At 35.1% G+C, this 16,679-nt stretch overlaps 1 protein-coding gene across 2 annotated transcripts in view; it reads left to right on the top strand.

Moving 5' to 3' along the window:
* Positions 1 to 16,679, top strand: part of CDH8 (cadherin 8) — a 140,523-nt gene that overhangs the window by 83,628 nt on the left and 40,216 nt on the right. For both annotated transcript variants that reach the window (XM_048958773.1, XM_048958774.1), the window contains exons 7-9: positions 975 to 1,162; positions 3,874 to 4,127; positions 7,684 to 7,820. In XM_048958773.1, coding sequence (XP_048814730.1) covers positions 975 to 1,162; positions 3,874 to 4,127; positions 7,684 to 7,820 — 579 coding nt within the window. The remainder of the gene's footprint in view (positions 1 to 974; positions 1,163 to 3,873; positions 4,128 to 7,683; positions 7,821 to 16,679) is intronic.

Here is a 16,679-nt window from a genome sequence, read left to right as displayed (position 1 = left end):
GTATTCCACATCAAAACATCATGTAGTGTACGGGGTATTAAAGTGTTAATGCCCAATCCCAGCTACCTATCCCTGTACATTACAGCAGTCACGGGATCTGGCCCTTCCGGGTGGGGGGGGCGCTCTCTTGCTGCCTTGCAGTGGGTGCTGGAGGGTGCTTTCCTAGCCATTCCAAGCTTTTCAGGTTTGACTCGGTCCCGGGAACTCTCTCTCTCTTATCTTGTCTGATTTATTAATCCCAATTTCAATTAAATTGTATATATTGCGTTATCTTGTATTCCGATATTATAGTAAAATAAGTTTTCCTCCATAGACTGTTGCCGCTGCTCTTTTCCTCCCTCCCTTCCTTCCTTCCCATTTTGTGGGACTGGGGTGGGGGTGGACAGAGGCCTGTCGCCCCTGTCATGGACATAGATTGATCTGGTCAACTCCGTGACACTTTCCTTGAACATTTATTGAGTAATTTTTACTGCAGAAGTGACATAGAAAGTGATTGAAGCCAAAACCAGATCAAAGTAAAAGTTAAGGGTAAAAAGGTTAATAAAGATCAGAAATTGTAAATGACATCTTTACAGTACTACTGTGTAAAAAACCAAAGTTTTGTATTCGAGTTCCATCAAAACCATAGCTGCAAGCCTGTAAATACAAGGTAAGTTCACCAGTACCTGCAGTAGATGACATATGACATATTTGTGGTGTTGAAATTAGCTTAATATTTATGTTCAGCAACAGTGATCATCCGTGCAATAGGAGGCAGAATGCAATTGTAATGAAAAGAACATTCATGTGCAGTAAACTGAGTATTCCTATGAAAGAAACACGTTTTGCTGCTTTCAGTAAAGAACTCCTATAAATATGATTTGTATCATTTGCACATCTCAGGAGTTTGTATTGGGGAAATACAAACAAATGAAGAGCACACCAGAGATACTGGAATCAGATGTAATGTTTAGTCTTTTCCTCTTATTCTTAAGGTCTGTATCACTTCTCAGTAATGGAAGATGTTGCTCTTGGTGAACCCATAGGAAGGGTGAAAGCAAATGACCTGGATATTGGAGAAAATGCTAAATCATCGTATGATATTATTGAGGGCGATGGAATGGATATATTTGAAATCACTACAGATGCCCAAACTCAAGATGGCGTTATTAGAGTGAGAAAGGTAAATTGTATCTCTTAAATAAAAGTTTATTATAAGACTATGGGAACGTGCTGGATTTCCAAAGGTCCTTTAATCTATGAACGAGATGTCAAACCACACTGATAAAAGTAGGGATGTATAAGCAATGTCCATCAGAGCTGCTGTTTAGGTGGCAGCTGGGAAGATTTCCATGCCAGTATTTTCTATTGTGGGCATGACTGAATCTGCTTTGGACTTCCTGAGTCCAGCCACTGCTTCATGTGCTCAAATGATAATGTTTTTCTTCCTTGGTTCTGAAAGGGAAGAGTGTATCAGAATTTGCCTAGTTGGTGATGTAAGTTTTCATAAAATCTTAGATGAGTACTCATCAAATGCTTCTCTCACTTATTTCATTTGCTATATTACTGGTCAAATACTGCTTAGAGAAAAAAAAAAGTATCATACCTTATTATGTAAATTGCCCGATGTATAATAGGCTCAGTCTTCTAAATTTTATTTTGTTGAACTCTATTTGCTCAAAGAATAGTGATTTCAGTGAACCTTTTCAATTTTAAAATGAGGACTGCCAAATTTGGGCCTGAGGAAAAATTACATCTCTGTTTCCTTTTCTATGCTTACAGTCTTAATGTATGTGTGGTGTGGTATTTACGTGTACAGAACCAAAGGGGCATTCAATTATATACATAAATATTGTGGGATACAGCAAATCTAGAACACAATGTGGCTAGTAAGGTCAACGATATAGTAATTGCAGGATTGATTTTTATTATTTTCTGTTGAAGGAGAGCAGAGCAGATACTCATGCTGTGTTCTAAGGAAGGATTTGAGTATAACTCATAGTGCTGGCATGAAGAGTTTTAAATATGTAGCATAAAGCACAGTAAATGATTCCTTGTTTAAAATAAATAAAAACAAGTGAAAAAGAAAACATGACATCCCAATACAAAAGAGGAATCCAGTGAGTACTGCTAACGAATATTCAAGTTTTACCTGTGATTAAAGAGGTCAGACAGAATAGCTGTCAGAAGTTTATGCTGTCTGTTTCTCAGTGAGGCAGTTAGCACCCTAGAAAAATAATAATATGGTGTATATCTAAATTTAGATCTGTTTTCATAAAGAGTAAATGATTATATACATCCCTGATCTTCCTTTTTGTGATTTATCGTATGTTGTGGTTTCCTTTCTAAACTAAGGCAATTAGCCTTTTGCCCCAGTTCCCTTGACTTCATTTCATAATACGTCTCTAGATAATGTTGTTTCAAATATTCATTTTGACGGCAATTTGGTTCTACCGCAGTAGGTGATGGATGTAGGGTATTGTTCACCAGTAGAATTTCTCCAGCACAAATTTGTGGGTTTTAGACAATTCAGAGTAAATTTTCGATATGGTAGTCTGATTAGGAATGGCTACAAGTATTGAGGTGCTGTCATTTCTATAAAGCATGTGAAATGCAATTGAAGAAATGATACAGGAGCTATGATTGGCAAATTGTGAATATTGGATTTATAAATCACAATTCATAAGTTTTAAAGCTTGCTAATTTAAGACCTACTAAAGAAGCATGGTTTTCTCATGTTTACTAGAGTTTGTGTGAAAGAGCAAATCCCATTAGACTTTGATTTATACCTGAAAAAAAAAAAATCAACAAAATTCAAAAGTACACATATTTAATGCTTTGACAGAAAGATTTGCTTTTCCTATTTGTGTTCTTGCTGGTATTTGCATTGCAGATTCAGAGTTTCTATGTCTTTTTCTTTCTATCCCTGGGACATTGTAATGCAAATTTTAATATCTTTCCAGTGCTTGGCAATTTGCATCTTTGAAACTTGAATCATTGTGAGACACAAGAGAATAATACAGTGAATATACTGGTGTGCTTCAAGATACAAACTTGAATCTCATATAATGAAAAATTCTATAATTCAGAACTGTTTCAGATTTGGTTTTTATTTGGCATTTCTTTTCTTTAAATCCACTGTGTTTTCATCTTCTCTGTTTTAATATGTGGCTGTAAAATAGTAAAAACAGTGGTGACATGGCAGATATATTGGTAGAATAAAGTAATCAGTTTCGTGTTTCTACCTCTGAAAAAAAACATAGCATGTAGAAATAGGAATTGCTACAGTTGGAAGAAATTCCTGAGAGATGTCTTCCTCATTTACCCTTTTAAACAGAAATGCAGAGTTATCTGAAGTGTAATAATATTGAAGTACATTCTTATATGATTAGCTCTAAGTTTTTTCATCTAATGCCTCTCATGTCCAACAAATTATAACTGCTAGATATTTGCCTTTCTTATGTAGTTCTGGAAATAATTAAATATTTATTCCTCATGGCAGTAATATCTTGTATACAGTATTTTCTTATCTACAACTAACAAAGCACTGATTAAATGCATGATTATTATGCAAGTCACATCACCACCAACAAATTCGCTCTATTTATCTGGTATGTAATTGTAGTAGTATAATTCATGAAAGAGAGTATTGTGATAAGTTCATAGTGAAAAGCAAGAAAACAGAGTCTTGTTTTCTTTGAGGCTGGTTAATAAACAAGTATCAATATATGCCTAGAAAATTTGCCATTTGGATTTTTGGGAGTAGGAAGTGGTTGCATAAAAACTCACTGAATGTGCTTAAATGCACATAACTTTCATCCATCAGCATTATATTAATTTGCTCTTTCTCTGCGGCCATTAGTAAAAGACATTTATCTTTGTCATTCTTAACAGCCCCTGGACTTTGAGACCAAAAAATCCTATACTCTGAAGGTAGAAGCAGCCAACATTCATATTGATCCTCGCTTCATCAGTGGAGGACCTTTCAAGGATACAGCAACAGTAAAAATTGTAGTAGAGGACGCTGATGAGCCACCAGTCTTTTCATCACCTACATACCTACTGGAAGTGCATGAAAATGCTGCTATTAACTCTGTGATTGGTCAGGTGACAGCCCATGACCCTGACGTGTCTTCCAGTCCTATAAGGTAGTGCTGCTCTAAAGTTCTCATAGAAAAAACTGCTGGCAGAGTACTAAGTCTATTTTTCTATACACTGTATGTATGATGCTGTTCTTCATCTGTTTTCATTCTATAAAATGCTTGTATAGGATTTCATCGCCTTATGAATTTAGACGTATCAGTTTGTATCATTTTCAAAATCACAAAAATATTCCTTTCCATATAAATAATCTTACCAAACAGTAGGAGTGCAATGAAATTAAAAAATAAGGGGTAAGAGGTCTGATAGGTTGAACTTTCAATGTATTTATTTTAAATAATCTGCTAGTTTCTACACTAACAATACTGAATTTGTTCCAAGCAGCTGTAAGACTGTAAAATCATATTCAGTATTCATTTGACTAAACTCTTCCCTGGTTTTGTTAAAGGAAATAAGAAATTATGATGCCCATATGACTTTTGCACTTTCGTTTTGTATGATTTCCCTTGTTATCTATTTTGAACAAAATCTATTGTTCCAGTTTCATTAGATCTGTGTCATTTGTCTCAATTCGATGATAACACATCTTACCCTCCCATTTTGTTAAACAGTGATGTGTCTGTTACCAAACCATATTTTATTTCCTATGCATTGTTCTGCAAAAAGCATTATGAAAAGAAACAGCATAGCATCATATTTAGAGTAAAAGTAAATTTGGGGGAAAAAAGGTGTACTGATGTAGTTAATAATTGGTTAGTGATCTTATTCCAGTATATGCATTTCAGAAGCATGTGTTGTCGTGTCTCCAGGCTCACCTCTTACCGCATATAGACTACATGCATCTCCCTTTGGAAAAGGACACAGTGAATTCTCAGCTGAGCTACTTGTAGAGCTTTGCTGTAGTTTAGTAAGGGTGGTAAATTCTGGCTTATTGTGTAATAAGGCTTGAAAGATTATCATCTATTAGCATACAAATCTATTGATTCCAGTAGTATTTATTTCATGTTTCTGTTGTTATTTTATAACCATGGTCTTTTTATCTGCAGTAAATTATCTTGGATAAAGCTTGATCCAAGTGCGTAGCAAAAAGCATGAGTAATAATCGTTCCTCCTATGCTGTCTCTGCCCTCCTATAAATCACTGCCTTTCAGTGTCTTTCTCTGTGGAGAGATAAGCTTCACAGTGGCAGGTTTTCCCCATTCATATTGGAAGAGATTTCATCTCCAGCAGTAGTGGATCATTTTCTTAATTCACAGCAGTCCTTAAAAACCTAGATTCTATATTTTCTGCCTCTGTAACAGCACAGCCATTTATCTGTCACTAAGTAGCATGTCCTGTCTGCCTGTCATTAACTGACAGTGGTGATTAAACACTGACAATGTAGCAGTCTTCTGATTTGAATCTCAGTAGGTGCAGCAAAAATAGTTCTTGCTCTTATGTACATTTGTGCAAATAAAGAATAGACCAAAATAAGTCATAACAGCAGTATTAATAGTGCAGAAGGACTGAGAATCACTTTAAGTCTTCTGTTAAACCACTTTGGAGTTGCTCCTATAATTGCCATACCAGATCCATAAACTAACTCAAACTTCTCAATAACTTGTGCTGGTTTTATGGCAATTTGAAAACAGATATTATGTCCCAAGATATTCTTCTCTCATTTTTAGAGTAATGTACATTTTATGTTTAGCTTATGGATCTGACAATACTCTCTCATTAAAAAGAGTTATAATACAATTAGCATGAAAAGGAAACTGCGAACGTGTTATTAGTTTTCCCACATTTATGACTTGGCAGATTTTTTATTTTGTTTTATTTTATTTTATTTTGTACCAAATATTTATCAAATTGAAATCAGGAGAGGATTTTACCTCTTCGTGGTCTTGTAAACCTGAGTAACTGATGTTACAAAAGTTTCTTTTCGAATGCTGTTTTTGCATTGTGAATACATACTGTTGGGATGAGATAAAGTACAGTACAACAAACTCACAGATGTTATGCTCACACCTCTGTAACTTCAGAAAATGTACTGCAAGGAAGACTGCGAATGGAAGTTTAAAAACGCACTGACTCTTGGAGAAAAAATGTGTCTTAATGGAATTTACGTCAAGCCCAAGTCAACTAAATAGCACATAAGCATTTCATGTTTTATTTCATTTATGGAATGTAAGAATTTCATAAAAGTTTGTTACCAGAGCTGTGGTAGTCATTTCTGCAGCCTTACATAAACTGCAAGAACTAAAAAATTAGGTTTATGTAATGATATCTTTAAAATAATTATCTCAATTGCTGTCTTTGTCTAATTTTCTTGAATGAAATTTTAGATCTGTAAGTTTAAACATATAATTCTGTAAGATTTTTTTTTGTACTAACTTTACTAGTATCACAGTTTCTACTTGTAATACTTACCTAGGAACTAAGGAAACATTAAAGTAAGGTTAAGATACGTCTTCAAATGTGATTGCCTAAGGTTAGGCACCTGCAGCTTTATTCCTCCACAGAAGTGACCTCATTTTCAGAACTGCTGAGGATAGTACAGTTTGTATGAAACTATTGAGTACTGAATGTGTGAAGTTCTCTAGAAAATCAGTTTACTTGAATGTCCAAATATGTGTGTGCCTAGCTTTAGGCACATACACTTCAAATTAGAATTCATATTTTTTATCATACTTTTTTATGAAACACCTCATTTTTAAGAGTAAAATTTGTTCTTCTGATAGTTTAAAAACAGAAAACTTCAGTGTGTAGCAAATCAAACTTCCTAGTTAAATGGGTTTTCATTCTTAAGTCCTATCACACCTCACCAGTGTGGTTATGCTAGCCTTGCTAATAAACACAGTCTTTAAACATTTACATTATAACTTTGAACTAATTTTTGAAAGTGAGTTGTATTTAAAATGCATTGCACAAACATCTAAATGCAACATTCTTTGGCTCTGTTTCGGCTGCATAATTTACCTAGAAATTTACATTTGCAAACTCTGACTACCGGTCAGAGAAAACTTGTTTTCTTAAAAAACAGTGATGTCAATCTATAAAACAATCACTCCTTTAGCAATTCAAGTGGTCTACAGGTAAGCAGTGATTCACTGACTGACTTCTGCCCATGGAGCCACTTGATTTGTAACCAAATAATTGGTGTGGTGAATAGTTCACAGATCATTACTCTGAAATTTATTATTAAAATAATATTTTTCATCCTTTTTAAAAATAACCATGAAGTCCACTATTTTTGTGTGCTTAATGCATTACACTTGAAATTATCAGCAGTTACTGTGAAATGTCATAGAAACTGTCTAATAAATATGATGGATTATGTAATTAACTCTTGATCAGCACTGTCTTTCAAAGATGTTACCTAGTGAACCTGAGGGCATTTTATGACCTTCATACTGGTTCCATATGGCTAATCACTCCTTGGGCAATAATTTATAAGTTTTTTAGTCTGAGTTTGTCATATTGTCTTATAAATTATTATTCTATTGAGCTTTTCAATCCATTTGGCTATAAAACTGCAGATCTCAGAGGGCTCCATAAAATGTATTGTGATTGTATGGATTCATTAACTTCATTAAGTAGATTACAGGGATGTGTATTTTGCAGGTTTTCCATTGATCGTCATACTGACCTTGAGAGACAGTTCAACATTAATGCAGAAGATGGAAAAATAACGTTGGCAACACCACTTGACAGAGAAACAAATATGTGGCACAATATAACGATTGTAGCTACTGAAACTAGTAAGTATTTGTATATACTGGAGTTTGGTTGGTTTTATTGCCATTACTTCTAATAGTGTGTGCAGTGGAAACAATACAGAACTGTAAAAAGTGAAACTGAATTTTTAAGTACAACTTTTTTTTTTTTTTTTTTTTTTAAGAGAACAATTTCTGCTGAAGGTCTGTTTCTTTTAGCTCTTCAAAACTGCGTTTGTTTCAGTGAATAAAGTATATAGAGTTTGAAGAGATACATGATGACATTTGTAGAGGTTTTATAGGGTAAATGAAGAAAAAAACGTCACAGTGAGTTTTTATTATAAGACAGAAGAAATAATGCTTTGATACTGTGGAAGTAGAACATGGATTCAACCCACAGTTTCGTTACACTGAAAAATATTTTGTTTCAATACAATAAATGATTAAGTACATGGGTAATAGTGAATGAAAGTAGCTCTCTTTGATGCCTTTGAATAAATTACACAGCTGTAGACAAGAACACGCATTATTGAGACTGATCAGTATTCTCAAGCCAAGGCATGAGCCAGGAGAGTCACCCTGCCTAGGAATATGGGTCCTAGATTTGTAATCCAGAAGAGTTCTTGATTAATTCATGCTGTTGGCAGGCTCTGATAAGCCACCATAATTTATGATTAATATTAGCTCTATATTTTATACTATAAATTTTGCAGTCATAGCACAGCAAAAAACGGATTCTGGAAGTAGGTCTCTCATCTGTCTGAAACACAAACTAAGAAAATATTTCTGCTAAAGTATTTATTCAGCAATCAGTATATATAATTCTCATAAGAACGTGCACACTGGACACATTGTTGTGAGAATAGTTAGAGCTTAATGAACTGTGCTGCTAATCCTTGCATATAGAAAACAAGATGATTTTGATGCTTTCTTTTCACCCAGAGTATCTTTTTTGAGTATATAGTGTTATGATCCAAAACTTTTAGTGCTCAATATCATAGTGCTGTACCTATGAACGTATGAATGAATGGGAGAATAAAAGCTGCTTACTTGGCTCATATTGGATGATTACTTTTCCAATATTTTTTGATGGTACTTGCTTTTAGATACAAACATGTTAGGAATCTGTGAGGGATAACTGAAATGCATGTATATATGAGAGAGAGATGTCTGAATATAAAATAAGCTCTCCATTTATAACCTCTGTAAACTGTGATCTATCTTAATAATCTGTGCATTTCATTGCTAACAGTGCAATAATACCAACAATGCTTCAATAATTATTATTAAATCTTATGTGTAAACACTATCTTGATAAATTTGTGACAATACTGGCAGGAAAGCCAAGGCAAGACAGTTAATTAAATTGCATAAAGAAAGAAAGCAAGCTCCAGTTTTCTTAAACTGGCAGTTTAACAATTGCCAAGTTGATATCAAGCCACTTAATAATTCAGCTAGTTTTGAAGGAGAAAGCTATAAAAAGCTCCATGCCAGTTTTCCCAAGACTTGAGCAATCTCGGATTGTAGGATTTACCAATAGCATCAAGAGAAGAATTGTTAATCTGTAATTCAAATCATTTGAGACATCAAAAGATGTAAAGTAAAGTAACTTTAAAAGTTACTTCCAAAAGTCTGAAAAGGAAAAAATAAAAAGAATAATTTTTCAAGAAAGTAATCCAATTCACTTCTTTGACCTCCTCTATATGCGTGTACCAGAACAAAGTTAACAGAATTCCACTTTTCTAAGTCAGATCAGAATAAAGTCTGCCTTCTTCAGATTTAAAAAATGTAATTGTATTTAAGAATTATTATTGTATTCAAGAAGTAAGCCTTATCATTAAACTTTGTTGGAGCCTCAACACCTATCAGTGTTGTAAAATTGCTTCTTTTCAGACTGGCTATGAAAATAATAATGCCAATTCAGAGCTAAGCTTTTGAGTTCCTGCTCATGACTGAGTTGATTGAGTTGGGTTTTTATTGTTGTTTTGGCTTTGTTTTTACATTCCTAATATGATTATCTGACCTTTACATAATACAAGAGCTGAATTTCATAGACTGCTATGTCTGCTTCTTTAAGAGACAATGCTATAAACTCCTGATGCAGAAACCAAATGTGTTCATAGAATTGTAAAGCAGGGTAAAATGGTCATTTTCAAATTTTTTTACAACACAGTAATAAGCAAGATCTCTGCTATAAAATAGCAGAAATCTGTTAAAGGCAGACACAGGCAGCAAATGAAAATACAAACAGTGTCATCTCTGTGCTTTTACTGAGAGTAACATTAATGTACTGCTTATCTCTCCCATAAATATATCTCTATCATTCATACAGGAGCATTTTCTCTTCCTTACCAGGCTCCTTTCCAGGTTCAGTTCAGGGCTCACCTCTATTCATACAGGCAATGATTGGACCATTTCATTGCCATCATAACTGCTTACCAATCATAGGTAGTGGGTTTTTTTTTCATCATGATTGCCAACACAATGGGCATACATCCTGACTTATCAACGCTTTCATAGATAGACACCAAGTATTGCCAAAACTTAAATAATTTTTTTGGAACTTTGTGCTGGTACATTTCCTGCACCTACATTTGTGCCTTAAGAAAGATTTTTGAAGTTTTCTGCTGTCAGCTTTACAGAGCTATTCTTTTATATCAACCCTCAACCACTGTCCTGAATTGGAATCTTTCTGGATGAGATTGCTCTGGATGGACTGAGATTAATTCTGCATTTTCAGAAGTTACCTCATTTAGCTTGAGGATGGAGAGATTAAAATTCAGATAATTTTAAATGTTACTTGATTTTATTCTTTCTGAGTGCCCAGATGGTAATCTAAACCTTCCTTGTCTGGCAAAACTAGAAGCAGAAACTAGGAGCAGAAAGCATGAGCTAATGGGGACTTTTTAATGTAAGTAGTTAGCAGGCAAAAAAGTGATTTGGTTTATTTTCATTCACAAGAACATTTTCTATTCACAGGCAAGCATCTTTCTAGCTCTAATTCAAATATATTTGTACTACTGGTGTCACATATAGTATTACCTTCCTATTCTGAGACCTGTGCAAAGTGGTAGATTTTGGAAGCATTTTCCTGCTTTTTCCCATCATTGGAAGACACCTTCTAGCCTCTGTGAAGTGATTTCTAGTTGCTTTCATTGTATAGAACCATAGAATACTTGAGTTTGGAAGGACCTTTAAATGTCATCTAGTTCAACTCCCCTGCAATAAACAGGGGCACCTACATCTCCATCAGGTGCTTGGAGCCCCATCCAGCCTGACCTTGTGTGTCTGCAGGGGTGGAGTATCATCTCTCTGGACAACCTTTGCTAGTGCCTTATTACCCTCATAATAAAAAATCTTTTCCTTATAACCAGTCTAAAACTCCCCTATTTTAGTTTGAACCCATTTCCCTTTGTCCTATCACAACAGTCCCTGCTAAAGAGTCTATCCCCTTCTTTCTTATATAATGAAAGGCCATTATCAGGTCTCCCAAGAGCTTTCTCTTCTCCATGCTGAATAGCCTCAGCTCTTTCAATCTGTCCTTGTAAAGGTGTTCCATCCCTTGGATCATTTTGTGGCCTTCCTCTGGATGTGCTGCAGCAGATCCATGTGTCTCCTGAGGACAACACATCTGGACACACTACTCCCAGTGAGGTCTCACCAGCTCAAAGCAGAGGGCAGGAGCACCTTCCATGACCTACTGGCCATACTTCTTTTGTGCACTTAACCCCACTGATGATATCATTGATAACGATATTAAAGGGCCACAGTACTCACCCTTGCAGGGCACCGCTCGTCACTGATCTCCATATTTAATGTAAATTACAGAATCACAGAATCACAAGGTTGGAAACGACCTGCAAGATCATCCAGTCCAACCACCCTCCCATTCCTATCAGTGCCACAAGCTACTAAACCATCTCTCGTAGCTCCTCATCCAGGCGCCTCTTGAACACTACCAGGGACGGCAACTGCACCACCTCCCTGGGCAGCCATTCCACTGCCTGACCACCCTTTGAGAGAAAAAGTTTCTCCTAATATCCAATAAATAAATGTAAATAAATCCTTACATTCTTCATTATATATTTAAATTAATATTTTCTTGTTTGTGGTTTGAATTTTTTTCTCTCTGGCCATGTAGTGACGCCATTATATTGATGAATTATATCACAGGATTGGTAAGAAAAGAGAATGTTAAAAGAACCTTGACCTCTTTGAAAAATGACTCTTAAATACAACTTAGAATTCACTGAAGAAATACACAGATTAATGCTTATTGCAAGAGAGATATCCAAAATTTGAATTGATTCTTAAATTTTCTTTCTACATTGGCATGCAGCCAAGTTTACCCTGCTGAACGAGTCTAGAGTGTGAGTATCTAGGAGATCACAGCATATATGAAACAGGCTCATTGGCAAAATGACTCTTCCTTTGAATATACCTTCTGATCTGTGGATGTGAGAGGTGAACTTTATTTTCAGTCGCTGATTGGATTTTAAATACTGAATTAATGAGATTTTTTGTTGTTGTTGTATGGTTAGGACTTATATGACTGAAGGCTAAGGAGCTTAAAGTTGTTTGCCACAGTTGTGAGGTTTTTTGAGCTGGATGCTTGAGAGAACGATGAATGGATATAGCCTTGCCTTGTAAGTCAGGGCTGAATCTACTTCTCATATGTTTGGGCCCTCTGAAGCTATGTCCCGAACAGAGAAAAAATCTGTGGGCATACAGAAGTAGTCTGAACTGCAGTGCAGTAAGTATGAATGATTAACTTACAGACATTTCTTTTGTTGTCTTTTTTTTTAAATGTATGTATGTCCACAAAGGCATATCACATTTTTGTTACTTGGTACTTTTTTGTAATGGAATTTCTGGCATTCAGGAAAGTCTAGAAAAGTGGGGATCCATATAGTCATATGTAAGCCTACTCATCTGAACACATAAATACAGCTTTTAGTTTGTATAAGGTACAATTATAGCTGTAACTACTGTTCACATTGACATGCTTGTGTTGCTTGCATTAACTAGTTGGCAATTTTGCTGGGCAGCGAAGCAGAGCAGAGTTCAAGCTGAGCTAACCTCCTCAGTATTCTCTCAGGTTCTTATATAGGTTTTGCAGTACTTATGGAGTTATGTGTTGTCAATGGTTCTCAGCTACTACAGGAAAATCAAATAGACGTGATTTATTTATTAGAACATTTTTGCTACAGTTTGCACAGATTCTGAATGGAGTTCATCCAGATCATGCAAGCTATCAAATTGTCATACATGCACAAAGCATATAGTAATTATACTCTGTCAACTATATGCCTCCATCTCCATGGATTCCCATTTCCATTAACTACACTGACTATATTTCCTCAGTGTCCTCACTGTGTTACTCATTAATAGTAAGGAACACCCTATACTTCAGTGATTAATTGATATATCAAGATCAACAATAAGTGGAGAAGTAATGTAGTTTGAAACTAAAACCAAGACTTATCCCTGAAGAGCTAACTTAGGCAAGAGAGGTGTGTATTAGTAACATAATGCAATTAATATTCCTCCAACTTAAATATGAATATCCTGATATTTGCATTTTCATCCCTCTTAAACAATATCTGAGATCTGCTTGATACAGGATTCTGTTTATTTTTTATTTTTTTTAAGTATGCTAGAATGAATCCTGTTTACCTGAAGTTCTCTTTTAAAAGTGAAGTAATCCTTTTCTCAAGCATGTGTGTACTACGCAGTGGGAATTTATTGAATAATATCACAGATTTAACTGGAAATTTTCTAAACATATTTCAATTTGTAGTCTGTGAGATTTGTGAAAAGCACACCAATAAATGGCAGAAATCATAGCTCACAGACTCTACAGAGAACTAAATGATGATACCTTTATATTTCCCAAGCTTTCTGGTGTAGCACTGGGTGGATTGAGAGTTTGAGATTGGTGTTTTCTTCCCAACCTTCTTCTGACCATTTGCAGTACTGGATTTCTTCGATTGCATTCAGACCAAATCTCTGTAACAGTTTATGAGATACACCCCTGTGAGCATATTCAAGCATAGACAAGTTCTTTTATAATTAGTATAGACTCCAGCCTTTTCAGATATAGTAGGAGATAGAGGGATGAAGTGTGCATCCATTTGAGCTTCATTAGATTACACAAAGTCTCTTCCAGAATTTCTCTTTTCTCACACATGCACAGACATGCAGCAAATAGTCACTGGGGCAATTCCAAGCCTAGTGCGGAACTGCATGGGAGAAGATATTTGTTAGCCTAAAGCAATCCTTTTAGCTGAGTTGTAAATCTATGAATGAGGGTTTTTAATTGAATTTCTGTTTTCCTTACACTCCAGACAATGTAGTCATGGAGCTATTATTTTGATGTTGATTGACTGCTTTTATCAAGAGACCCTTGTTATTCAGCTACACTTGCCAAACAAAAAGCATGCCACTGGCTTGTTAGCGTCCATCTCCCTCCACCAAAATGTCTGGCAAAGTACCAGAGCTGCCCCAACTAGTGGAAATTCTGGTGAATTATTAATCAAAGCAGAGGATGAAAATAAAGACAAAATCTTGAAATCAAAATGGTGACTTGACCATATAAAATATTTTCCAAGCATGGAGAATAGGAATCTCAAGGACAAAGCTGCGGGTTCTATTTGACAAAGGTAATTACCCATTTACCAACTGCATTCTTTTGAAATGAAGAAGTATGAGGCAATTTTATCACGTAATGGGAAAAGGCATAAAGCCAAGAAGACTTTTTATGGTTTACCAAGAATATAAATGCAATAATTGAATCATCGCCTTACACATGCACTAATAAAGTTATCTACATTTTATATTACCTTAAAAAATACAAAGGCAATAATTAAAAAGGAAAAGAGACATAATTACTCTTTAGAATATGCCTTCAGCTATGATGTATTTAAATGCCATGAAAACCTTTGCTCATGCTTTCATTTATTTTATTTAGCCTTTTATTGTAAAAATGACTATAGGCATTCTTTGCAATAATTCCAACATTTTAAGGGGTTAGTTTGGTGTATTATGTAATTGCCACTAATTTAGAGCTGAGTAAATCTCAGTAAGTTTTAAAAAGATAAGGAAATAAGCCATTATGGAGGTATAAACAGGTGAATGGTGACTTGGACTGGATGCCAGCCACCAGATCAGGCTGCCCAGGGTCCCACCTAACCTGGCTTTGAGATCCTCCAGGGATAGGTCATCCACAACTTCTCTGGGCAGCCTTTGCCATGGCCTCACCAACCTCTGAGTAAGAATATTAACCTTTTTCACTTCACTTCTTTTTTCTGACTTACTGGAACTCAAACTAGATGATACATCATTTTTGCACTAACAGAGTGTAGCACGGTGGTTTTTATTCGTTGGCGTGTAAATAGAGGACTACACAGAACTCCATAGGTTCTAGTGGGTTGCAGAGAATTATTCAGAGGAGGAGTGGCATGATGTGTAAAGTAGTTTGCTGGTCTTAGCTATTAAATGACATTAAGACATGCAGCAGGCTTTCCCATCAGTGTTTTTCATAGCTCATGAATGGCAGTAAATAGGATCCACATGGATAATAGTATGGGAGTGTCTGTATTATGAAGGAATATGAATAGGAAAGGAGGGCACTAATGAAACAATCTGTATATAAAGTAGACTCATTAGTTTAGGATATAGATTTAAAATCCAGGTATGAGGAACAAAATAAAAGACTGTAATCTCTGATTTCAGAGAAAAGAATGTAAGACAGCTACCAATAAAGCATCTGAGTAATTAAAAGGGTGAAAAATTGAAGAGGTGGTAAACATAAGAAGGACAGAGAGATCTGCATCAAGAGTCTAGCTCCTTTCATCTTTGTTCTCAGGCCTAGATATCTTAGTTCTAGCAAATATTATTCTTCTTAAAAATCATGTGCAGTATTCTTCTAGTTTGATAAGAACTGATTTATTACTTATAAGCAGAATGTGACTATCATCTATTTTTTTTTCCTGTAAGACTGAAGTATGAGAGTAAGTCAGAGTAGAGGTTTTTGAGTAGACTTGCTTTAGTCAATCTTCTTTGAGAACTTTTTTTTTTTTCTAGAATAAAGAGTCAGGGAAGCATGTGAAGTTGCTGGATGGCAATGATGGTGTTGTCAGGCTGACAAACAGAGGATTTGTAAAGATACATACTGATATGTTAATGAGGTCTTTTTGCCATTGATGTGCAAGTAAAAATTGTTTAATTCTGAACCTGATTTCATATCTAGCACATCTAGCAAAGTTTTATCCATGAAGGGAACATAAAATCAGTGAATAGCACTGCTAAGAAATAAATATGAACTCTGAAAATGATGAAATTTAAATACTTCTGTAATAAAGACATGTTTGATAAAAAGTTTTATTAAAGCGTTTTGATGTTTTGTCTAACAGTAAGAAAAAGAGGGGTTTAATTTAAACTATTAATTATTATTCTTTAATCATGAAATCATTTAAAATCAAAATCCCCAAATATTCCCAACGTTCTCAATCACTCTGCTTATTGTTGTTATTATTGCTGCTAGTCATTACAAAATTTCAAAGCTAATTAAAATTGACAGTAAGACCTTGCATATCTGAGTCAATATTTTATAACATTTTAATATGCATGAGGCATTAGCATATTAACAATGTAATTGCTCTAAAGTGTGGGCCAGATTCCTGACTTTTCTATGCTAGCGCAACGCTCTTGATTAACTTGGAATCAAGCAAATCATGCCATTGTACATTTGTTTCATCTTAAACTTTTCTTCAGTTTGCTTCCAGCCTGTTTGCTGGTTTGTTTTTTGAGACCGATCCTATTCAGTTACTCAGTAGTACCATATTTTCTGGACATTTTCTCAGTGTGATATTTAGAAATGAAAACTTACAACTTCCTAGCAAC

The sequence above is a fragment of the Lagopus muta genome, chromosome 12 (genome assembly GCF_023343835.1).
Source record: "Lagopus muta isolate bLagMut1 chromosome 12, bLagMut1 primary, whole genome shotgun sequence".
In the NCBI taxonomy this organism is placed as follows: Eukaryota; Metazoa; Chordata; class Aves; order Galliformes; family Phasianidae; genus Lagopus; species Lagopus muta.
Note: the sequence above shows the minus strand (reverse complement) of the source record. Positions and strands in the feature narration are given on the sequence as shown.